Source organism: Alexandromys fortis, unplaced genomic scaffold (genome assembly GCF_014885135.2).
Source record: "Alexandromys fortis isolate MF-2015 unplaced genomic scaffold, M_Fortis_MF-2015_v1.1 scaffold_67, whole genome shotgun sequence".
Classification (NCBI taxonomy): domain Eukaryota; kingdom Metazoa; phylum Chordata; class Mammalia; order Rodentia; family Cricetidae; genus Alexandromys; species Alexandromys fortis.
This window is the reverse complement of record NW_026067945.1, coordinates 3931638-3956191: the sequence shown is the minus strand read 5'-3', so window position 1 is coordinate 3956191 and position 24554 is coordinate 3931638. Positions and strand designations below refer to the sequence as shown.

At 45.8% G+C, this 24554-nt stretch overlaps 1 protein-coding gene across 2 annotated transcripts in view; it reads right to left on the bottom strand.

Moving 5' to 3' along the window:
* LOC126505926 (protein FAM169B-like) overlaps nt 1-24554 on the bottom strand; it is an 81620-nt gene that overhangs the window by 17881 nt on the left and 39185 nt on the right. For both annotated transcript variants that reach the window (XM_050149171.1, XM_050149172.1), the window contains exons 4-5: nt 19308-19393; nt 12518-12695 (exon numbers count right to left, since the gene is read on the bottom strand). In XM_050149171.1, coding sequence (XP_050005128.1) covers nt 12518-12695; nt 19308-19393 — 264 coding nt within the window. The remainder of the gene's footprint in view (nt 1-12517; nt 12696-19307; nt 19394-24554) is intronic.

Below are 24554 nucleotides of genomic sequence, written 5' to 3'. Positions count from 1 at the left end.
TGAGGGCTCCCAACACAGAGTGGCAGATGAACCCAGACTGGATCATAATGCATGCATACACTTTCTCAAATCATCATACTGCGCCTCATAAATATGTAAAGTTACATGTCAGTGTAAAAAGGTACAATGAACTAATAGGGGCAGACATCTATACCCCCACTGTGGCACACGATCAAGTACATCCCTCCGGCCCATGCCCACGCATGTACACATAGACAAATTCGTAAAACAGCTTTAAGAATAAAATATCAGGAGGTGGGATTTGAATGGAGTAAGGAGGTCATGGAACAGGTCCTTTGGAAGGCTCTATCTTGTCTCTGGGGTCTTCCTATCTCTCTCGTTCTACTTTCAGGCTGTCACGCTCATCAGCACACGATGCTACACTCTGGCCACTATCCCTTCTTCACCCTCACAGTTGGCTTCATGGCTGGCTAAAGCGGTGGAACCAGATGATCTTGAATGGGTGAGCCGAAATAACCCATGCCTTAACTCAGGAAGGGAACAATATTATCATCAATCCTGACTGGTATCACCACCAAACACAGAGCAGTTTTATCACCAATCCCGGTGTTGACATCATACACCATAGGCTCCAACACGTGACAATAGGCTGCTCCACCTCCCCCAAACCATAACCATATATTAGGATAGAAAGACCAATGGAAGAAGCCAATAATAGTCTTGCCCAGTCTGTCTATGTTACATTATGGTAAGTGACAGGATCAGAAATCATTGATTAGTGTTCCACAGAGCAATAGCCATCCTCAGCCTAATTCCTTCCATGACTTAAAAATCATCCCACACCTAACACACCAGGCTCAGGTGATTTTAGCGATACAGTCTACCAAACTTGCAAACCTCCCTGCAAGAAAAGAAAAGAGCATTCCCCAAAATTATGTGCAGTGTAACATTCCAGGAATTAAAAAGAAGAAGACAGCCAAGAACAGGGGGAAATCTGGGTAAACTATTTGAATATTAAAAAAAAATTGTAGTGACATTTCACTTGTGTTTTAATAAATAAAACTTCCCTAAGAATCAGAAAAATAAAACAGCCACACTTGCCAGCCTTACAGACCAGGCAGCCATGTACACACCTTCAATCCCAGTCGCCACGCTAGCTTGCCATGGAAACCAGGTAATAGTGATGCACGCCTTTTAATCCCAGAACGAGAAAGGATTATAAGAGGGGAGGAGATAGCTCTCAGGCACAGTCTCATTCTGAGGTTTCCTGGAGGCAGATCACCATTTTGGACTGAGTTTTTATCAATTATGCTTCAAAACATACAATGAATGTTAACACATCAACAGGATAGACAAAGTTAGCTTAGGTCACCAAAGATGGCTGGATCATACAGGCACCAACTTCCTGTGTACCACATGATCAGTTGGGTACCTGTGATGCAATGACATAGACATGGTTCAGCAATCCATACAAACAGAGCTCTTCCCTTCCAAGAGCATGGGAAGCCCTGAGACCAAAGAGGACCCAACATGGAGCCAACAGGCTGACTGCAGCAATAACATCCAAATGCCACGGACCCAACATGGAACCTACAGGCTGACTGCAACAATAATGTCCAACGGCAACCATGAGAAAAGGGCTCACTTAAAGAAAGATGTGTGACTTCTTGGAATGCCTGAATCAGAATTCACAGGTGACGCAGCAGGAAAGGACAGGAGCCAGCACCCAGAAAGGAACAGAAAACACTGTATCTACTTTAGACAAGAGGCTTGGCTCCAAGGAAGATTAAAAAGGTAAGTAGAGAGACAAAGGCCATGCCCACTCTGCCCAGCTGTTTCTGAGAATCGAGATGGGACAGAGAGAGTTCTGGTGTGGACTGAAAGACAGAGAATAGCCAAATGTAGAGTTGGTGGCAGCCAACTGGGTGGGTATCAATCATCCACAAAATCTTGTCCTGAAAACCCAGTGAGGAAATACACTGAGGATAGCTACTGCTCTGTGGAACATGAGGAGGGATGGCTGGGAAAACCCAAATTTAGATCACGTGGGCACAATTGCCAATCAAAGAGCCTGCAAGTGAGCAGATGACGAAGACACTGGGGATCCAATGACTAAACCATTGATCTAGATTGAGCCAGAGATCCAATGGCTAAGCAGGCTGGCTTTTTACTAAGTGCAGTACAATCTTTGAGTTATAATCATGCTATTGGGTCTGTCCTAGGGACAGAAGCCTTGGAGCCCAGGGCAGTTAAACAACTATTAAGATAGCAACCAACCCTCTAAATGCTCCTGAATTCCACGAAGACAATTTTAATTAAATTGTTTTGTTTTCATAGGCAATGTTTATCATGTAGTCTCTAGAACAGGGGTCAATAAAATGTTTTGTAAGAATGACATAGAAAATACTTTAGCCTTTGGGAAATCAGGTTACCATTGTAACTCCTGGACTCTGCAGTTCAGTGCAAAGAAGTCACCAGAGTATGGCTGTGTACCAATAAAACTTTATTCAAAAAAAAAAAAAAAAAAGCAAGTGATGGCCCCAGAAGTCCAGAAGATGGCACAAGGTACTGTTGCTTCACAGGGCAACAGTGCAGGAGGTGACTGTGGTCCTGAATATGTAGGGGACCTCAGGCACAAACAGGGCTAAGGCAAGGCCAGTTTCATGGCTATCACAGGTCACATGCTTGTCCAAGTTCCTAATCACCGCATTTAATATTTGTAGTTGCCACTCTTGTTTCATGGTTTTCATTGTTGCGGGGATTTTAGAAATCTGGAATGCAAGTTTACTCTTTATAGATTTTTATGCATGTGGATAATATAAGCTCTGTCAAGTTAAATCTATGCTCCACTCCCCGGTGTGGTGTTCTCCTCCCTTGAATGCTAACAGTCTTATGGACTGGTGGTTTGAAACTAAAAGTTAAAGTAGACCCCACTAATTTTTATTATTCAGGGGAAGCTCCAGCATGAAGTACTGAAATGACCAGTGTCACTATTTTGTAAGAAAACCAATTACAGAACCATCGAACCAACTGAGAGAGGCAATCCAGCCTATCGGCGAACCGCTGCCTGTGAGAAGTCCACCTGAAGATGTCCAATCTGCTCTACACAAAGGCTTGTCTGAAAACTGAATACACTCCTTAGCAATAGAGATGCAGTCTATGAAACACGTGTCCCAAAAGAGCGATGCTCAATGGCGTGAAGGTGAATGGAAGAACTCGGTCTCCAGACGCTAAAAGATGCTCACTGCCCACAGTCTTCTTAGAAAGACAAGACTCAAAAACTACCATGGTGCCAAAATACCCAGAGGTTGCCAGGACACGAGTGACAGGGATGGAGTTGGAGTTAACTCTAGAAGAACAATGCAGAGTGGGGGCAGGTGAGGTCAATTGGGAATTACGCCTTAGTTCATTTTGACTGTAAGCTATACAAGGGTTAAAATGGGCAGTTCTATCAAGCCCAGAATTTTTTCTGTTCATCTTTTAAATTATATTTTAAAAAGTGTGTGTGTGTGTGTGTGTGTGTGTGAGAGAGAGAGAGAGAGAGAGAGAGAGAGAGAGAGAGAGAGAGAGAGAGAGAACTGAAGGGATAGTCAATGCACCTAACCTACCAAACAGCACAATAACTTTGCAGAGTAGCTGCATGGTGCCCCATTGGTACTACAGCTTGTTGTTTCTGCCCAATGTAGTGGAAGAGTAACGTAATGAGCCATACATCACTTCATCGAGAAGAAGGTTCAGAGTATAGTTTCCAATGATCGTTACATGCATACCATTGTCACAGCTTCCTAGACTCAAAGCTAAATCACCACCATGCAGGGGCCATCTGCACAGCCTTCAGCTGCGAGAACCCGGCCCCAGGTCCTCCTCCTAGAGCGAGTTCGTTTTATTTTGTTCACAAAATGAAAATCTACCTTCCAGGGGCACCTAGGATAAATTGAGAGGTTCTGAGCACATGGACCTAAACTTATGCGGAGAAACTGTGCTACCGAGAGGCTGAGAAGCACCTCACAACTGTGTCCACATCCTAAACTCTATTTATGACCCGATGACCCGAGACCATCAGGGAACTCTCACCAAATTTGGAAGTCCCTTGACAGGTGGCTAACCCCATGCATCATTCATTAGGGATGCTGTGGTCTGGGATGTGGTCACATTGGTTCCCAAAAGTCTCCATGTTGGATACCTGGTCCTCAGAAACACATGGGACTTTTTTATTGATTTTTATTGAGCTCTACATTTTTCTCTGTGCCTCCACCCTCCCCTTCAACCCTGTCCCAAGGTCCCCATGCTCCCAATTTACTCAGGAGATCTTTTTTTTTTTTAATCTATTTCCCGTACATGGGCCTTTTAAGCAGTTTGTTTTGTTTTGTTTTTTTGTTGAGACACTGCACTGCCAAATCGCCCAAGCTGGCCTCAAACTTTCAGCAATCCTCCCTCGGCCTCCTGGGTGACAACTCAGGCGTGAGCCAATGGACCTGGGTTTATGGTACTTTCCGTAACTAAAGGTGAGGCATATTCAGTCTGAAGGATCAGAGCACGGTACTCCAAAGTAGCAAAGTCAAGAAATCATAGGCCGAGGATAGCCACATCTTTGCCCACTAGGCAAAGGGAGGAACTCAACAAGCCTGGGCTAAAGCAGCAGCCGTAGGAAGCCACACAGACGACTGTCAGCAGCTGCGTAGCTCAGTGGAGACACTTCCAGTGGGAATCACAGCAGGCTAAATGTCTCCTGGAGTGAACCCACGGTGGTGTGGAATATTAGTTGAAGATGTGTTACATAGCTTTATGTTGCGGAATATTTGTTTAATGATGCAAAGATGTGCTGCATTCTTTTACGTTGCATTTGTTTTAATTGTGTAAAGCTGTATTACTTTGCCTGTCTAAAACATCTGATTGGCCTGATAAAGGTCTGAACGGCCAGGAGCTAGGTGGGAGAGGAATAGGTGGGGCTGCCAGGCAGAGAAAATAAATAGGAGAAGCAGGAGAGCAAAAATCTGGGCAAAGGGTAGATGGGATAATTTAAGAAAAGCTAGCAAGAAATACACCAAGCTAAGGCTGGACATTCATAAGCAAAAATAAGACTCTGAGTATTTATTTGAGAGCTGGGTAGCAGGCCCCCAAAGAACAAAGAATTTGAAAAAAAAAAAAAAACCACTACAGGTCTTCAAGAAACACAAAGACAACTTGTACAATATAACTTCTTTTCTAACATCAATTTTTAAATTAAGTGTATGTGCATGTGCATATGTGTGTCTATGTCTGGGTATGTGTACATGAAGCAGGTGTCCATGGAAGCAGGTGGCTGTGAGCCACGCGATGTGGGTGTTGGAAAATGAACTCAGGTCCTCTGCAAAAGCAGTACATGCCTTTAACCACTGAGATGTCTCTCCAGGCGCCACAATATATTTCCAATGACTGGTTTGCAGCCAAAAATTACTAAACATACAAATAAATTGGGAAGTATGACCCATACTTAGGAACTAAGTGGTTATTCAACATAACTGACCTAAAAGAGCATTATCAGGGGGGAAAGGGGATTTAAATCAGCTTTACCAATATATTCAATTAAGGTAATTGGTTTAATTCATAAAGTTAATGAAGGAAATGTGCAATCAATAAATGGATATAAACTCTCAACAAAAGATGTGGAACTATAATACCTGAAATTCTAAAACTGAAAATGACTAAACTTATCAGAGATATGAGAACGTGTTGCCGACGGAACTGCACTATACGGAATACTAAGGGAAGGAGTTCAGCCTGAAGGAAAACAGAACTGGGTAAAAACCAGGGGTAGAAGAAAGCAAGAGGAGAGGGAAATAAGAGAAAAATATGTGTAAGTCATATACTCCTTTCTTACTGCATGTTAAAGCTGTTACCACTGTTTTTTGGAGAGGTTGGTATTTGCTTTTTGGAGACAGGGATCTCTATGTAGCCCTGGTTGTCCTGAAACTCACTATATAGACCAGTCTGGTCTCAAACTCACAGAGATCTGCCTGTCTCTACCTCCTGGGTGTTGGGATTAAAGGCGTGCGCCACCGTGTTCATCAGTATTACTACTTTTTAAAAATTATGTATCAGTATTGACAGATTCGTAACAAAGAAATATAGCGTAATAGCTCAGTATAAACGAGGGATAAATTAAAACACACTATTGTGAAGTGTCTATTTTGTGCACTGAAACTAGTCAATATTCTATGCATATTGGCTGACTTCCAGATGCATACGGAATATGGAATCCCTACAGCCAGGTGAAGATTTCTCAAGGCTTCTGGTAAAAAGAAAAAGAAATGATCGTGTTTATAGTAGCTTTATTTAAAACAGCCCAACCCCAAACAAGGCAAATGCCTACCCATATGGTAGCCGAAGACCGCTCAGACAAGGCACCAACGCCAGAAATAGGAGCCTGCGAGCCAATGGCACAGCGAATATCAGTAACCTTGCAGAAAGAAGATATAGACAAGCAAATAAAGAATCCAGGATCTGGAGAGGAAAGCCAGCCACATACTAGAAAAGGGCAGTAAAATACATAAGAAAATCAGCAATGTGAATGAAAAAGCCACAACACAGAAGGGAACTCTATAAAGAAGTTAAGATTGGGCGGGGGGGGGGGGGGACGGGATAGAAATGCTAGAAAAGAAACAGCTCAATGAATCAAACAAAACACAGTGAAGCCAGGCATGGTGGTACACACCTTTAATCCCAGCACTTGGTAGGCAGAGGCAGGTGAATCTCTGTGAGTTCAAAGCCAGCCTGGTCTACAGAGAGAGTTCTAGGAAAGCCAGGGCTACACAGAGAAGCTCTGTCTCTGGAGGGAGGGGAACACAGACACACACACACACACACACACAGGCACGCACACGCACACACTGTGAAGAGTATCAATAACAGACTTAAGCAAGCAGAAGAAAGATCAAGACCAGAGGACAAAGCAGTTGAACACACACCTCGTTCAAACGCCAATAGAGTAAACGAGCCACACAGGTGAGCATGATGCTGGTGAGATGGCTCAATGGTGAAAGGCCCTTGCCAACAAGCCTGAAGACCTGACGTAAATTCCCAGGGCCCTCCTCAGAATGGCTCCCACCTATTGACCTTTGACCTCTACACTCCCATCACGGCATATGCATGACATGGCACTTGTGGGACTCCCTTTCACACAATAGTAGATAAAATAAAGTTTTTTTTAAAGGCCTCCACCAACAGGCATGACCACAACATCTAAAAACTCAGATGTGATCAAGGGACTGCGCTGAAGAATGGAGAGATAGGCTGGGTGGTGGTGGTGCACGCCTTTGATCCCAGCACTCAGGAGGCAGAGGCAGGTGGATCTCTGCGAGTTCAAAGCCAGCCTGGTCTACAGAAGGAGTTCCAGGACAGGCTTCAAAACTACAGAGAAACCCTGTCTTGGGAGTAGGGGAAGAACGCAGAGATAGAAGGAGGAACTCACAAAAACACTAAAGGCTTGGAGAATCTACTCAATGAAATTATAGCAGAAAATTTCCCGAACATAGAGAAACACACATCCGAACAATAGAGGCATTTAGAACTCCAAAGAAGCTTGACCTGAGAACATCTCCCCGTCATAGAGTCATGGCATCTAAACTCCGAAACAAGGAAGCCAGATGGAAAGCTCCCCAGGAGGAATGCCAACTGACCTACAAAGGCAGACATGTCCATAATATACCAGGTCTCTCGTCGGCAATACTTAAATCCAGGGAAGCCGGGAATGATAGATTTCAAGAACTGAAAATGAATAACTGCCAATCAAGATTGCTAATGCCAGCAAAGCTATCTTTAAAAGCTTACAGAATAATAAGGACATTCCAAGACAAACCTCACCAAGGTAGTCCAGCATCGTTAAAAAAAATAGAGGAAAACAAATTCACTATCACAAGAACACAAGAAAGAATAAACTTCATGAGAGGAATAGATCAACCAAGGAGAGCTAGGAAGGAATCCAACATGTCCACCACAGTGAACCAGCAAAGTTTTTATATAAACAGGGAAGGATGGAAAAACAATAATCCAACCAACTGAAGAACAGAAATCAAGAAACACTGCTATTAATAACTTTCAATGTAAACGACCTCAAGTCAACAAAAAAGAGACACAGATTGGTTGACTGGATGAAAAACCAGGATCCAACCATCTGTTGTCTCCAAGAAACACAACTCACTGGTAAAAATATCCACAGACACAGTCAACGAATGGAAAACAATCCGTCAAGTGAGCAGAACTGGAAAGCAAGCTGCCAGAGCTATTCTGGTATCTGATAAAAACTAGGCGTCAGGGATGAGGATTCAGCTAAGTGGGCTTATAATGTTTGCCCAGCATGCACAAGGCACTGGGTTCACTCCCGAGTATTGCATGGATCAGGCGTCATGATGGGTGTCTATAATCCCAGCACTAGGGAAATAGGAGAACCAGAGGTTCAAGGTCACCCTCAGCTACAGTGGGAGTTCTAAGCCATCCTGGGCACATGAGACCATTCAAAAAACTATGAAACTGGAGTTCAACCTAAAATTTGTTAGAAGAATAAAGAATGCCACTACGTAGTAATAAAGGGAACAGTTCATCAAGAAGTTATAGCAATTGTACATATAGTACTATTTAGTGCTCCCAATTTCATTATGCAAATACTAACAGACATAAGAGGTCGGATACTATCAATAACAATAGTGAGCGATTTCAATACCCTACGCTCATCTTTTGACAGGCATCTCACTGAGAAGTCAGCCAAGAAAACACAGAGTTGGAGGGGGGAGAAACTGGGGGGGGGGAGGGAAAGAAAGAAAGAGAGAGAGAGAGAGAGAGAGATAAGGGGGTGGGGGGAAACAGCAAAGGGCCTCAGTTCAGATCCCAGCATCCACATGTTGGCTCTCAACTCCATAACTCCATAACTATAGGTCAGATGCCATCTTCTGACTTCCATGTGCACCAGGCATGCATGCATGGTACATTTATATTTGTGTAGGCAAACACTCATATGCATAAAATAAATCTTTTTTTAAAAAAAGATAAAGGAAAGAAACACAACCAAACTATTTCTATAAAAGCCAGCATTCCCCTAACGGAGTGGTTCTCAACCTGTGGGTCTGGGGCGGAGGGGGGGGAGGTTGGATGACACTTTCACAGTCATCCTGCATATCAGATAGTTACATTACAATTCATAAAAGTAGCAAAATTACAGTTATGAAGCAGCAGTGAAAATAATTTTAGGGGGGTTACCACACCATGAGCAACTTGTATCAAAGGGTCAGAAAAATAGGAAGATTAAAACCACTCTACTGACCAAATGCCAAAACAAGATAAGGACATGACAAAAGAAGAAAAGTATAAGCTAATTTCTCTGACAAACAGGCACAACAATTCAATAAAACTCAAGGACACCTTAATATTATCATACTAATTCCACTCAAGTGGGTGGAAGCCACCCACAGGCAGCCTGGGTCCTCAAGGCCTGGGCTGTCGGGAAGACATCCACGGTGAGTGGATGCCATTGTGTGGTGGAGAAACGGGAGAGAAAGAGAAGCGGAAAGGTCCATGTGCTGTGGAAAGAGGCAGAACTGAAGAAGAGAGGGTGGTGAGGAACAGGCTGATATTGGCAGCCTGCTTACCACCTGAAGCCATGGTGATGTCCAAGCCCAGTCTGTTGCCAAGGGCCATGTCTGGGTCTGTGGTCCTACTGTAGTCAGGGTCTGTGATCCACCAAAGCCACAAGGATGCCCAGTGTCTGGAATGCACCTGCAGCCATGTAGGTGTCCAAGGGTCATGCCATACCAATCCAAGTGGCCTGGGCTGCCACATGGTGCCACGGCAACATTGGGGCCAGAGCTTCAGCTGAGGGGCATGTGTAGGTCCATGGCCTTGGTGCAGCCAGAGTCCATGTTGATGTCCATGGCTTTTGTTACCATTAAGGCCCAGTGAATGTCCAAAGTCGGGGCTACCACCTGGGGCCATGCTGGTGTTCAAAGACAACACTACCACACTGGGGCCACGCTGATCTGACTGACCAGTGCTGCCGCTTGGAGCAATGGTGACATCCAAGCCCATGCTTTAGCTAAGGACCATGTCTGGCTCAATGCTCCGTGTTGAAGTCTGAGGCCCACGTTGCCACCAAAGGCTCTCCACGTTAGGATAGAGCACACTAAGTGACCAGAATTTTGAACACCCTTGACTTGGAAATAACTCGAAGGATTGAATCTTGAGAAAAACAAATGACCTTTGACCCATATCTACCCCCCAAACATCTGTCAGACAAAAGCTGGACTAGGGAGACTTACCTAACTAGTTAGACAGAAGCGTGAGAAAATCAGTTTTGTCTTAATACTCGTTTCAGAAAGAACTTTAAAATGACAAGACTTATTGAACGCTTCCAAAGCAGTTTGGGTGAGAAAGGAGATTGTAGGAGATAGTAAAGTAATTCTTTTTTTTAATTCATTCATTTACTTTACATCCTGGTCGCAGTTTACCGTCCCCCCTCCCTTCCCAGTCCCTCTCGCCATCCCCCCCTCTGTTCCCACCCACCCCAATCCACTTCTCTCTTTCTGTCTGGGAAAGGGCAAGTCTCCCATGAGTATCAACAGAACATGGTATATCAAGTTGCAGTGAGACTCAGCACCTCCCCTTATATTAAGACTGGGCAAGGTGACCCTGTATGAGGAGTAGGATCTCAAAAGCCTGGAAATGAGTTGGAGACAACTCCTGTTTCCACTGTTAGGGGTCCCACAAGAGGACCAAGCTACATAAGTGTAACATATATGTAGAGTGCCAAGGTCAGTCCCATGCAGGCTCCCTGGGTGTCAGTTCAGTCTCTGGGAGCCCCCGTGAGCCCACGCTATTTGACTGTGTGAGTTTTCTATGCAACTTTTTTTTTTTTTTGGTTTTTCGAGACAGGGTTTCTCTGTGGCTTTGGAGCCTGTCCTGGAACTAGCTCTGTAGACCAGGCTGGTCTCGAACTCACAGAGATCCGCCTGCCTCTGCTGCCCAAGTGCTGGGATTAAAGGCATGCGCCACCATCGCCCGGCCTCTATGCAACTTTTAAAAAAGAAACCTGTTACATAAGCCAAGATCAGAAGGGAGAAACAATCAGGATAATCGAGGCTTTACGGAAATTCACCAATCTGAATTCCTCATCCAATAAAAACAAGCTCCTCTAAGCCAACATTTTATTCGCCAGTCAGTCTCTAACCAAAACTCTATGTATGACCTGGCTCTGTCAGGAGACCCCCGACTCCCAAAGATCTACAAGGACAGTCACTCAGGCTACACATGATTCTCTTGCAGAACTGTGAAGACAACAATATGTTTCATGAACGATGAATTATAAATATTTCCCTTTTATCTTAATTATTCTTCGGGCCCATTACTCTATGTAAAGTTAATAAATCAGGAATATAGGAACTTGAAAAGGTATAAAGACATGTTATAATAAGAGGGCCAGTGGTCGTCATGAAGCAGTCATGTGCCAAAGCTCCTACAATTGACCTCAGCAGACATTTAACAAACAGACAAAACATGAGAACCTGATCACATGACAGAAGAAAGAGGGGAGGCAGCTAGGGAAGGAGCAAGGAAAAGACTCCATTCCATCCCAATCAAGTAGCACACACACACACACACACACACGCTCATAGACACATACCATGTGAACATAGTTCAAAACAAAAATCAGCCTCTTTATCTCTCAAGAACAACACTTACTTCCAAAAATAGCACATCCACGAGGGTTTCCTGGGAAATTTAATTGTTGCTAAAATTGGTCATTTTCTTGCCAGTGAGCATGCTCAGAGTTTTCCCAACCAGGCCCCATAATATGAGTTTGATCCACACAACCCATACAGTGGGAGGAGAGAATAGACTCACAAGTTGACCTCTGACCTCCTCACCTATGCCACCCACCCCACTGCTGCCAAGTAAATGCATGTCATTTTTTTTAAAACAATTCTTAAAATGAGTAACTTTATAAGAAGCAAGTGGAGGCAATGGTGGAACCAATTGGGTCAGATGGTGACAACCTTTAGAGGCTGAAGAAACTATTTAAAAAAAAAAAAAAAAAAACAGCTACCTGAAAGGACAGACACCTTCATCCCAATGGCTGAACACCTACTGCTTGCCAAGGTCCCTAGAAGTTGCTGGTGTCTAATCTAACCTTGTTCCCATGGCCAATTCCCTGTCTTGTCTTCTGAGGTAATGTCTGTAAGTCTTGGCATCTAGGCCACTTCCTGAACACGCGTCAGCTGTTAGCAATAGCATTTTCCTGACAGCAAACTGTTAGCATTAAGGACAAGGAAAAGCATTTGGCTTCAGGCACGTATACTGTTCACTGTCATAGGGCCACACGGCTCTTCCTGGGAACCAAGGAGAAGGCTTACAGAACCGTAAAAATGAAACCCATGCTTTGGGCTTCTTTACACAGAAGTTTAATTAATTGGCTGTGCTTTTTAAGCCAGAAGAATCCACAGAATATTCATGCTGAGGGGTTCTGCAGAGATGATCAGACCTTCAAGGTGTCCCACCCCACCCTGTATCCCAAAGACCACACATCCCTCACCTTTCATTTTGATTGAATAAAATCCAACGGCCGCTCCATCTCTCCACAGAATCTTAGCTTGCTCCTTCGCCGGGTGAGGTAAGAAAAACATGTCATCATCATCCAGACTTCTCTCCAGTCTTCCAAAAACAATGGTGTTGAGAACAAAAAGTACAATCCTTTCCCCGAAGGACTGAACCTTAAAAGGAAAAAGAAAGAACAACCACCACCAAGTGAGGCCAGACAGGAAAGGCAGTTCGCGGCAGGGCCAGGTGTAGCAGAATGCTCTTGATCAGGGCATGAATTGTGGGGTCTCAATACCACTGAATCATCACAGCGCAGTACAGAGTAACCGTGCCAGAAAAGTCTCGGGTCCACAGACATGGGCTGTAAGTCCACAAAGTGGGACCCTTTGAGGGTAACAGAACAGAAAATTGCCTCTAGGGAGGCCAGGTCAGCCATTCCAAGAGATGACCAGCTGTGGCCTGAATCTGCCATTTATACAGCAAGGACATCTCTGCCCCAGGGATCAGCTGCCAAAGCAAAAATCACTGACTTTCAAAACTTACGACAGACTTCAAGCACAAGCTGGAGTCTCGACCCCAGGGCATCACTAGGACTCAGGGATCACTCGGAAATATACTAGAACCCTCCTGCCCATAGCAGAGTCGTCACTGTGGTCAAAGTTGGGGCCACCAATTTGAGAGCTTTCTCTTACACGGCCAAAATGACATCCTATTCCTACCTGTGACTCTGAAAGGGTGAATGTGTGAATGAAATCAGGGTCTCTCTTCTAGACTCATAGGAGATGCGGCTACTTGACCACGGCCGGCTACACAGCCAGGCTGTGATCTATTTCATCCTACAAACATCCATCTAGGCAGCACCGGCAACTGATACAATCCGGGGTGGAGGATGAACGCAGCCAGCTGTTCACACAATGACTGTATTAGAGCACTGGGTTTCAGCCTACAACTTTGCTATGTGACAGCCGGAGTGGCACATGTGTGGGCATGTGTGTGTGCATGGATCCACATTGCCACCATGATCCGCCCACCCCCGGAGCTGTCACTTGGGGCTCATCTGCTGGGGAAGGGCCTGGCTTACAGGTGCAGATACTGAAGCTCAAAGAGGTTAAGTGGGTACAGGCATCAGTTTTACTGTCTCATTCCAGAGACAACTCAGACAGCCGCACTAGAGCCAGCTCAGAAACAGGCTGAAGGAACAGGCCAGGGCTCCTGCATCGCAACAGCACACCTGCCCAAGCCCAGACAGAAGTTAATTCCCTTCCGCCTCTCCGTCCACCAGACCTGAGACTTTGGGAATGGGGGCCTTCATTGAAATCATCAATGCATGGTCTTACAGACAATTTTACTTATTTATGTTTTATGTTACTGTTCATATGGGGGTGAGTGTATATGGTGTATATGATTGTTTGTGTGTGTGTGTGTGTGTGTGGTGAACGCACCAAACAGACGAGGCCGGCTGGCCGATGAGCCTCTCTGAGTTCCCATGAGTCCAGAAGAGAGACCCTGATTTCATTCACACATTCACCCTTTCAGAGTCACAGGTAGGAATAGGATGTCATTTTGGCCGTTGTAAGAGAAAGCTCTCAAATTGGTGGCCCCAACTTTGACCACAGGGACGACTCTGCTATGGGCAGGAGGGTTCTATTATATTTCCGAGTTCAAGGATTATAAGCATGTGCCAACTTATTTATGTGGGCTCTGGGGATTGAATCCTGGTCCTCGTGCCAAATAAATCATCTACCCAGCCTCCTAGTTCTAGATTTAATACCAGATCCCCAAAATACTGTCCTCCCCAACATCATTGCTGTCATTTGTACTTGTGGGAGAGGATCTCAGCCTGCATTTCCTGAGAGATCTCAGCCATTCATACTTCTTTGAGATTCAGTTCAGGAGATAATGTCCTTGAGTGAGCCCTAAAACACTTGTCTGTTGCTTTGTTGTGTGTGCATGGGCTCTCTCTCTCTCTGTCTCACACACACACATACGCACACACATGCACATACACATGCATGTTAGCACATGATATACACACGTAGACACATGATATGCATGTGGAGGTCACAGGACAACTCTGTAGAGTCAGTTCTCTCCTTCCACCTCAACAAGAGTTGGGAGACTCAAGCTTAGATTGTCAAGTTTGTGCCAAGCCCTTTCACCCACTGAGCTACCTCACTGGCCCACTTGTCTGCTTTTAATAAGGTCCTAGCATCCAGCCAAGTATCCAGTGTCCACACACATCCTTGCAGGTGCAGAATATAAAGGATATAAAAATATAAAAGAATATAAGAGACATGTGTGGATCTAACCAATTCACTTTCTCTCTCGGACAGCGGCGGCCAGATGTGAAGCTCAGCTTTAAGAACTAGCTGACCTCGAGAGCTAATGGGTATCATCTGGGAGGCAGTAATTTTCAATCAATGGCACCGGAGGGAAGCCAGACTGCGTGCGGCAGAAGGGAAACACCCAATCAAACGCTGGCAAGAGAAAAAGGGGGATAGGGAGTGTGCTAAATTTGTCCAATTCCATTACGGGAAGAAAAAAAACTGTGTGACATGCCATTTTGACTTAGAAGCATTTCTGAAAACATAAAACTAAGATCCATTTCTAAGCCATCACTGGGGCCACTAATCGTGTTAACAGAGAGAGCATTAAAGGGGATTTTTCTAGGAATGTGTGAAAAAATAAGTGGCTAAGAAACAAAACCTGGTTTTAAAAAGTACAGAGTAAGTCTTAGAAAGAACAGAAGGAAATACCCATATATGGAAGTGGGAGGACAGGAGGGGAACATGGGCGGAGACATGGGAGGTGTAGAACATCCCAATGTGGTTTGTTAGGTTCTTTCTCTTCAGAATATAAACATACACATAAGAGGACACTCTCGGAAAATTGGAGGTGGGCTCCCAGTCTAAACTTGGAAGAGATGGGAGGCAAGAAAAGCAAGGACTCCCATTCTGGAGCATTACAAGGAGCAAATTAGAGTCTTCTTAGCATCAGTTACCCACTGAGTCCACCTGTGACAAAGGGGCTGGGACAACAGCACACACCGCTACATTATGGTCCTCAGCTGGATCTCAGGGTAGCATTGATTTTTTTTTTTTCGAAGAAAACCTTGGCACAACATCTATAATGACATCTATCAAGACCACTGAATCCAGATTTAGTGTTTTTAAATAGGCAGCTCACAGAATGGGAAAAGTCATGTAAGTTTTTATAGCAAATATGTGATAGTTCTTTTATTTACTTGTTTGTTTGGTTTTTTGTTTTGTTTTTTTTTTGTTTTTCGAGACAGGGTTTCTCTGTGGCTTTGGAGCCTGTCCTGGAACTAGCTCTGTAGACCAAGCTGGTCTCGAACTCACAGAGATCCGCCTGCCTCTGCCTCCCGAGTGCTGGGATTAAAGGTATGCGCCACCACCGCCCGGCTCTTGTTTGGATTTTTTTTAATATTTATTTATTTATTATGTATACAATATTCTGTCTGTGTGTATGTCTGCAGATCAGAAGAGGGCACCAGACCTCATTCCAGATGGCCGTGAGCCACCATGTGGTTGCCGGGAATTGAACTCAGGACCTTTGGAAGAGCAGGCAATGCTCTTAACCACTGAGCCATCTCTCCAGCCCCCTTGTTTGGATTTTTTTGAGACAGGGTGTAGCATGTGGACCAGCTTTGGGGTTCCTGTCCTGCCCAGTTCCCACAGCCGTTTAGCCCCAAAGTAAATCACACAGAGGTCTCCATAACTTATAAACTGATTGGCCCATTAGCTCAGGCTTCGTATTAGCTCTTATAACTTATATTAGCTCATTATTCTAGTATATGTTAGCCACATGGCTCAGTACCTTTTTCTATGGGGTAGATTACATCCTGCTTTTTAGGTGATGTGGGCTTCCTCCTTCCTGAAATTTTCTTGTTCTCATTGCCCCGCCTCTACTTCCTGTCTGGTTGACCCACCTATACTTCCTGCCTGGCCAATCAGCGTTTATTTAAAACATGATTGACAGAATACAGACAATTCTCCCGCACCAACAGGGTTTCTCTGTAGCTTTGGAGCCTGTCCTGGAGCTAGCTGTTGTAGACCAGGCTAGCTTCAAACTCACAAAGATCCACCTGTCTCTGCTTCCTGAGTGCTGGGATTAAAGGTGTGTGCCACCACCAACCAGCATGATAGTTCTTTTAAAACAGATACGTGATAAAAGACTTGCACAAAGAATGTGTAGGAAACTCTTACAATTTAGCAATAAAAATTCAAATATTCCAATAAAAAGTGGGCTAAGGAAGGATTGCAATGGGCTTTCTCCCAGAGAGAAAGAACAGACAATGGCCAGTAAAAGCAAGAAAAGATGCTCAGTATCCTTGGCTATCAGGGAACGTACATCAACACATCTCTGGGGTACCACTTCACACCTACAGGATGGTGAACAAGCTACTTGTCTCTTGCTATCATAAAACACCATTACGGGAAGTAGCTTAAAGAAGAAAAGGATTATTTTGGCTAAGATTCCATAGGGACAGGGTCCATCATGGTGGGAAAGACAGGAAGGAGAGAGAGAGACAGAGAGAGAGAACAGGATGTAGGACAATACTCTACAACCTCAAAGCCCTCCCCCAGTGATCTATTCCCTCCAGCAAGGCTCCATTTCCTAAAGGTTCCATAACTAACTCCCCAGGTGGTGCAACTAACTGGGGATCAAGTGTCCCAATATCCGAGCCTATGGGAAGGACACTTCCCATTCAAACCACCACAGTTGGGGGAAAGTCAGCTGGTGCAGGAACTGTGGAGGACAGCATGGCAGGTCCTCAAAATATGAGAGAGACCCCGTGTGACAGCAGTTATGCTTCTAGGCATGTACACAAGAAAATTCAGAGTCCACGTCCTCATCAACAGTTACCCAAAAAGACTCATGACAGCTAAGACGTGGGCCCTCCTCAATGTCCATCAGCTGACAAATGGATAATAAAATGTAGTCTATCCTTATGCCAGGCTGTCCGTCAGCAAAAACAGGGTTAGGATAATGAAACTGCTGTGGAGGGGTGGGTTTAAGTCTATTAAACATCACGGAATTGTACATTTTTAGAGTAAATTTACGATATGCAAATTACACGTCGATGAAACTTAAAACAGGACTTAGTTTTCAATTGTCAACCTGTGTGTGTTGGTGCATTTGTATGATGCATGTCCTTGAGTGTTTTTTTGAATGTGGAAACTCATACAGAGGCCACGGCAGGCCTTGAGTGTCTTCCTCTGTCACCCTTATTGTCTTGGGACAGTCTCACTAAAGCGGAAGGGAGCTCTCAGGGTCCACCTGTCTCCTCCCCTCACAGTCGGGGTACACTCAGCCATGCCTGCCTTTCTGAATGGGCGCTGGGGATTCCAACTCGGGCCCTTACACTTGCAGAACAGGGGTTCTTACTCGGCGAGCCCATCTGCTCAGCCCTAGGACTCACTGTTTGAATTGTTCAGTAGAAGAAACTCCATTAGAAACTCATTCTCCAAACTGAGTGTGAACAAATGCTGTGCTGACATTTCATCCGGCATCTACCGAACCCCACAGAGAGAAGCAAGTGGTTTTCTAGACAGTCATGGAAAGACACGCCCTTTCGGGATGATACAGAAATGCTATCTTCCTCTCACCTACAGAATTAAAATAAATCCGGCAGCCAGATGAACAGACAGCTATGCGGCACACAGCGTCTCTCTCGGCTGATCACTGCCTCCCTCCTTAACCCGCTCCAGCTGAAGTCCAGCGATTCTCTCTCACTCTGAGAAGCTGCTTGCTGCTGCCGCCTTCACCATCCCCATCCCAGGCCCCTACTTTACGACTGCTCGACTGCTCACCAACACCACAACCCTTCAGAGGCTCTAGGCCTGACATTAAAGACACCGAAGTCTACACCCAAATAATCCCTCACGGGCTGTGTAACTCAAGTCTGTGCCACCAAGGACACAACAAGGAGCTCAAAAGATTCTGAAATTAGACCAGCCCCATAAAGAAGCTGGGGTAATAAATATGCAAGCAGACCAATTCGCTTCTAAATCTTGTAGCAATAACCGTGACCTAATTGTACTCAACAGAAAAACTTCTCAGCACAGCAGAGAAATGGGGCAGATTAAAGTTTACAAACTGAAGCCTAAGAGACACTCGAGATGGTGGAGCAGACTGGACAGAAGTCAGATATCTGGTGAACGGTCACGTGTTCCTCTTCCTTGCTGGCAGGATGCTAACAAAAAGATGCTAGCAGGATGCCTGTCAAAAGATGCTGAAAGTCCCACCAGAACCCGTAAATGAGAACTTGTTTAGAATGAGTTTTTATAGGTGATTGGGCTATGATGGTACATTATGCTCCCCAAAATTCAACACAAAGGATGTCTCAGCAAAAGGGGGGACTCTCAACACAGGCTGACAATGCTTCCAAAGAAGGTGATATGGAGACACATGAACATGGCCATCTTCAGGCCAAGGAATTGCTAGAGCAACCCAAAGTGGGGATAGAGCCAACAGATTCCCCCAGTACACAAAAGACGTCCTCCTTGACCTCAGAACTCTAGTCTTCAGAGTCCAGAGACAAAACAGACTTGGTGCCCACAGGGCAGCCCACGGAACGAATACATGGAGAGAGACAATGTGGACACAGAGGAACCTGTTCTTCCAAACAGTTGGGGGTTAAGAAATGGCTCCCTGATTTAAATGCACTTGCTAACAAGCCTTAATTTCTTAACACAGGCCCCCCGTAAAAAGACCTCAAAAACCTGTTTTGCAAATGTTCATTTAACATCACATGCCCTCACCTTCATGAGCCCTTCCCTTGTGGGATCAGAAGTTCTTAGGACGTCTTCAATGGACCACCAGAAGTCTTTCAAATAAACAGCCACAACTGAAGGGAGAACCAAGAGAAAGGCATGAGTCACACAAGGTACACACCGGAGGTCTGAGGTGGTACTCCCAATAGCATGGGCCGACAGATTGAGTGCTCTGTGGCTGAATCCGATGACATTTTTATCATTTGGGTTGTTTTACGATGTTGGGGAGAGAACCCCAGGCCCTGCACGTACTATCCAAGTGTCTTACCACGGACTTATCTACCTAGCCTGGGATCAGGTTTGCAGCATTCTATAAGAACACAAATCTGGGTCTGGGTTACCTCCCTCAAAATGATGTTTTCTAGCTCAGTCCACTTGTCTGAAAGTCTCAAGATATCATATTTTTTTTCTATTGTGTAGTACTCCATTGTGTAAATGTACCACATTTTCCTTATCCGTTCTTCAGTCGAGGGGCATTTAGATTGTTTCCAGGTTCTGGCTATGACAAACTATGCTGCTATGAATATAGTTGAGTACATGTCCTTGTGGCACAATTGACCATCCTTTGGATATATACCCAAAAGTGGTATTGCTGGGTCTTGAGGAAGGTTGTTTCCTAATTTTCTGAGAAATTACCACACTGACATCCAAAGGGGCTGTACCAGCTTGCACTCCCACCAGCAATGGAGGAGTGTTCCCTTTTCCCCACAACCTCTCCAGCATAAGTTGTCATCAGTGTACATGTGCTCACCCATAAGTGGTTTTTAAACATAAAGCAAAGAAAACCAGCCTACAAATCACAGTCCCAGAGAACCTAGACTACAATGAGGACCCTAAGAGAGACATACATGGATCTAATCTACATGGGAAGTAGAAAAAGACAAGATCTCCTGAGTAAATTAGGAGCATGAGGACCATGGGAGAGGTTTGAAGAGGGGGAGGGGAGAGACAGGGAGCGGACAGAGAAAAACGTAGAGCTCTGTCTCTAAAAACAAAACCAAACTAACCAACCAAAAGAGCACTCACTCAGAGGACCTAGGTTCAGAATTTACAGCACCTACACTGTGGCTCAGAGCATCCATAGCCCCAGTTCCAGAGAATCCGATGCCCTATTCTGCCCTCTGCAGGATCCGGGCACATGTGGCGCCCAGACACAAATGCAGGAAACACTCAGACACATGATTCTTTAAAATAATAAATCTTTAAAACCATGTCCAATCACTTGCACCGCCCTTTACTCTCCACACACTGTCTGACTGAACGCTATCTATGGGTCCTGAGCTCCGAGCGCAGAGACTTACCTCCTGTGCCTTGAGCAATGCCTGGCTTGGCACTAGGCTCAGCACAGCCTGCTTTCACTAGAATGTCCTCCAGGCCCGTAATGAAACTATTACCAGCATCATTCTGCGGACACCGCAGCTCTGAGAGGGAGGGTGACTTGAAGACACTGGTTGGGAAGAGCAGAGAGAGGGTTCAGCCCCGGACTCTGGACCACAAATCCAGTAAAAGGCCAGAGCTGCAGCATGCGTGTCAGAAGGTGGTGGAACACATGGGGAGGGCTGTCTGGGAAGAAGAAGGCTCTGGAGCAATGATCCGGGGGTAGAAGTAAGGGGCATGCCTTTCCTTCCTCACTCTTACCTTGCCACACCTTAACGGTGCCACCGCCCTGCTGATTTGCCCAACATCCTTGGGACCAAGTCTGGATGCGGACACCTGTTCACACAGCCCCAGATTCCTCACCAGAGCTGTCCAAAGACATCGCCCCAGGGGTCTAAGAAACTCCAAGGTGGACTGGTTTGAGATGCCCAGGATAAGGTTGGCAGGCAGAATGTGCCCCCTGCCTGTCAATCAATGAGCTGTTCGTTCCATGTCTTTCTGCTCTGTCTTCAGCCTCCTGCCTCAGGTGACTAAAGGAGCCCCTCACCTGGCCCATTCCTGCCTCCTCGCCAGTCCTTCCCTGCTCAGGGGTCACTTTCAAAAGGCAAATCCCACCCTGGCTTCTACCTTTTCACTTTCATCTCACATACAAAAGTCCCTTTGTTTGCTTTCTGCAAACTTTTATGCCTTTTTACTAGATACCTTTTTCACTACTTCTTAAGCTGAGTACCTGATCCCAAGGGTTTGGGAAGCCACAGAATGTTTAAATGCATCTTCCCTGACAACCCTTTCTAAATGAAGACTTGGGGGACAATGGAATCAAAAACCAAGTCACTTGAACATTTAACGTAAGGTTTACAACTGTGGATAAACATTGTGGCCCACTCTGGGTCAGCTGCCACTCCCTCTTGCCCTATCTGCTATTAGTAGAGATCCAGGAGGACCGGGCTACAAGGCACAAGCCGGACATTTAAGCCGGTCTCAGACCCTGCCCTTCCCCCTCTAAAAGCCAATAGCCTCTGTCCCGGCCTGTCAGCTTCAGATCAGGGGTGAATTCTAACAATGACTCTAAAATTCACGCAGCAACCTGGGAGAGAAGAGCCAATTAAATTCCTGGCATTCGCCTTCGCTTATTCTGTGCAATTAATTTCCAAAATGGCAGCTACTAGAACTTGCAGGGGCATTCTACAGCCACGGGGATGATTTCCCAGCTCAACAAAGGGAAGCGACAGAACCGTTCAGTCTCCTTGCAGACTGCATTTCCGTAATACAGATGTTCGATTCACTAACACCGTTTCACCCAGAACCATGTTGACATGGCACCTTCTGAGTTTCACGGGGCACAGCAGAGCGTTCATTACTCATGCTGCTACCAAACAGATTCGACCTGCCTCGTGATGTTTGTCGAAACTCATCTTTAATGACTAAGTGTGTATAACAATAAAGAGGGAGTCCAATCAAATTTAATAGTCTAAACTAAACCTGTCCTCTGCACCAAACCAGCCTGGAGGATGCAGCAGCTTCTAATCAGTGAGCCCCAAGTACCTGAAAAGGCAGGCAGGAAAAGACGGCAGCAGAGCCCACGCCAAAGCTGTCAGAGCACATCCAGGACTTGTCTCGGGATGTGTCCAGGTGAACTGACACGTGCCACGGGGCCTGCACTGCGGAGACTCTGGATCTAGCGGTACTAAGGGTAACAAAATGGAAACCAAAACACCTATGCTTCAGAAAACAAAAACTATCACATAGACCAGCATGTCCTCAACTCATCACTCACGCCCCCCCTCCCCCCCCACACACACCTCCTGTCCCAGGGCTAAGAGGAGCCAGTATTGCTAGAGCACTGGCACCAATTTCAGTTCTCTCATTCTCTCCAAGTGACAGGTGACAGGGACCACAAGGAAGATGTTGCTGATGGATTTTATTCTACGCCAAGCCAAGGTTTCTCAAACAAGTTAACTTGGGGACAGTGAGGTCCCCAAGTGAACTCCCAGTGGCCCAGATTCATCTCAGGCATCAAGGGACCAAGTGCATTCAGCTCTCCTTGGCTGGTCCCCAACTCTGTCCACAGAACCTTGGCCCCGGGGACTGGTGGAGCCACCTCCATCCTGACTCCAGGGATTGGCAGGCGGCAGAGAGGAAGCTAGCTGTCCTGATGCAAGGCGAGGAAGTGCTGAAATTGACTGGCACGAGGACCCAGAGGAGAAGGCAGATTGGCAGAGGCAGGAAGGGACAGTGTCCCAGGAGAGCTCTGCAAACCCCAAACCCCGAATCACTGGGGAAGGCTTCAGCAGGTGGATGAGACAGGCAATCAATGTACAGCCGAGGCGAGGAGCCAGCCCCCTAGTCCAAGGCTGCATTCGGGACAACGAAAGCAACTGGGTGAAAAACACAAGGAGAAGAGGTGGCAAATGCCAGTCCCGCAAAGCCGAGTCACTCGCTCAGCTTCTAAGCAGTGAGCAGGGCAGCCGGCAGCGATTCCATACACAGCCCCGGGGACCTGGTGTAGGGAGAAGCATCCAGACTTCAAAGCCAGCCGGGTCTCAAACGCCAGCTCCTCCATTACTAGCTTCATGTACCGATCCTTAGTTCAATGCAGCATCCTCTCCCCCCACCCCCTGTTCCATTGCAGGTTCCATGGAAGAATGCACCTCACTGAACAACATTTCCTAAAGTGTTGACGTTCTCCTGTGGTTTCCAGAAATTTCAGCTACTCGCCTTAAACTCTGCAGGGTGAAGAGGGTTGTTTGTTTGTTTGTTTGTTTGTTGTTGTTTTGTTTGTTTGTTTGTTTGAGACAGGGTTTCTCTGTGGCTTTGGGACCTGGGACCTGTCCTGGAGCTAGCTCCTGTAGACCAGGCTGGACTCGATACCACAGAGGTCTGCCTGCCTCTGCCTCCCAAGTGCTGGGATTAAAGGCGTGCGCCTCCACCACCTAGGTAGGGTGAAGAGTCTTGGTTGTTTCAACTTTCTGTGAAGCAATTTTTTAAAAAAAGTTTTATAACGGGCCATCTCTGCCTGGAAAACTAACTAGGTTTTCAGACAGTCTTCTGCTCCAGTCTGCACAGGGATGTCTGTCTGTCTGTCTGTCTGTCTTTTACTGCTTACTATCTGCCACCCTGTCCATCCCCTCCAGTGGAATGACACAATGCTCTGCACATCACACCTCTCTGTCACTGCCCCTTTTCTACCAGAGAACGTCACACTGATGACGGTACTCCTGATTAGGGCATGCACCTTACCTGACCAGCGCCTCTCAACAAGAATGTGTGTGTGTGCGCGCGCGCACGCAGATGAGCAGTGCATGTCAGTGCACATGTTTATGTATGTGCATGTGTGTAGCGAGGAGGCTTGTGTTCCACCTCAGGTGCTATGTACATTGCTTTTCAACATAGGATTCATCACTGCACCCAGGGCTCCCTGACTGAACTAGGCTTGCTGGTCAGAGAGCCCCAGCTCCCTGTCCCTGTCCCCATTACAAGTATACATAGTCATGCCCGGATTTTTAAGTGGGCACTGGGGATCTAACTAAAATCTTCCTGTGTGTATTTGACTGACAGCCATCTCTCCAGCCCCCAACGAGGTTTTTAAGCCTTGGATCCTGCTAAGATTCCTTATGAGAACTAAGCCTTTCTAGCGTAAGTATCTTCCAAATTAACATTCAAGTAAAACAATCACTTGGGAAAAGCAATGGAATAGGGTAGGTAGAGTTAGTGGCCCCCTGTCACCTTGAATGGGCAGGCTGTGACAGCCAGAATCATGGACAGATTTTTAGGCCACGGCTGAACTCAGGAAAGAGTGCAGGGCTCTAACAAATTAGCAACATCCATCAGGGGAAGGATGCTCAGATGGCTATTTAA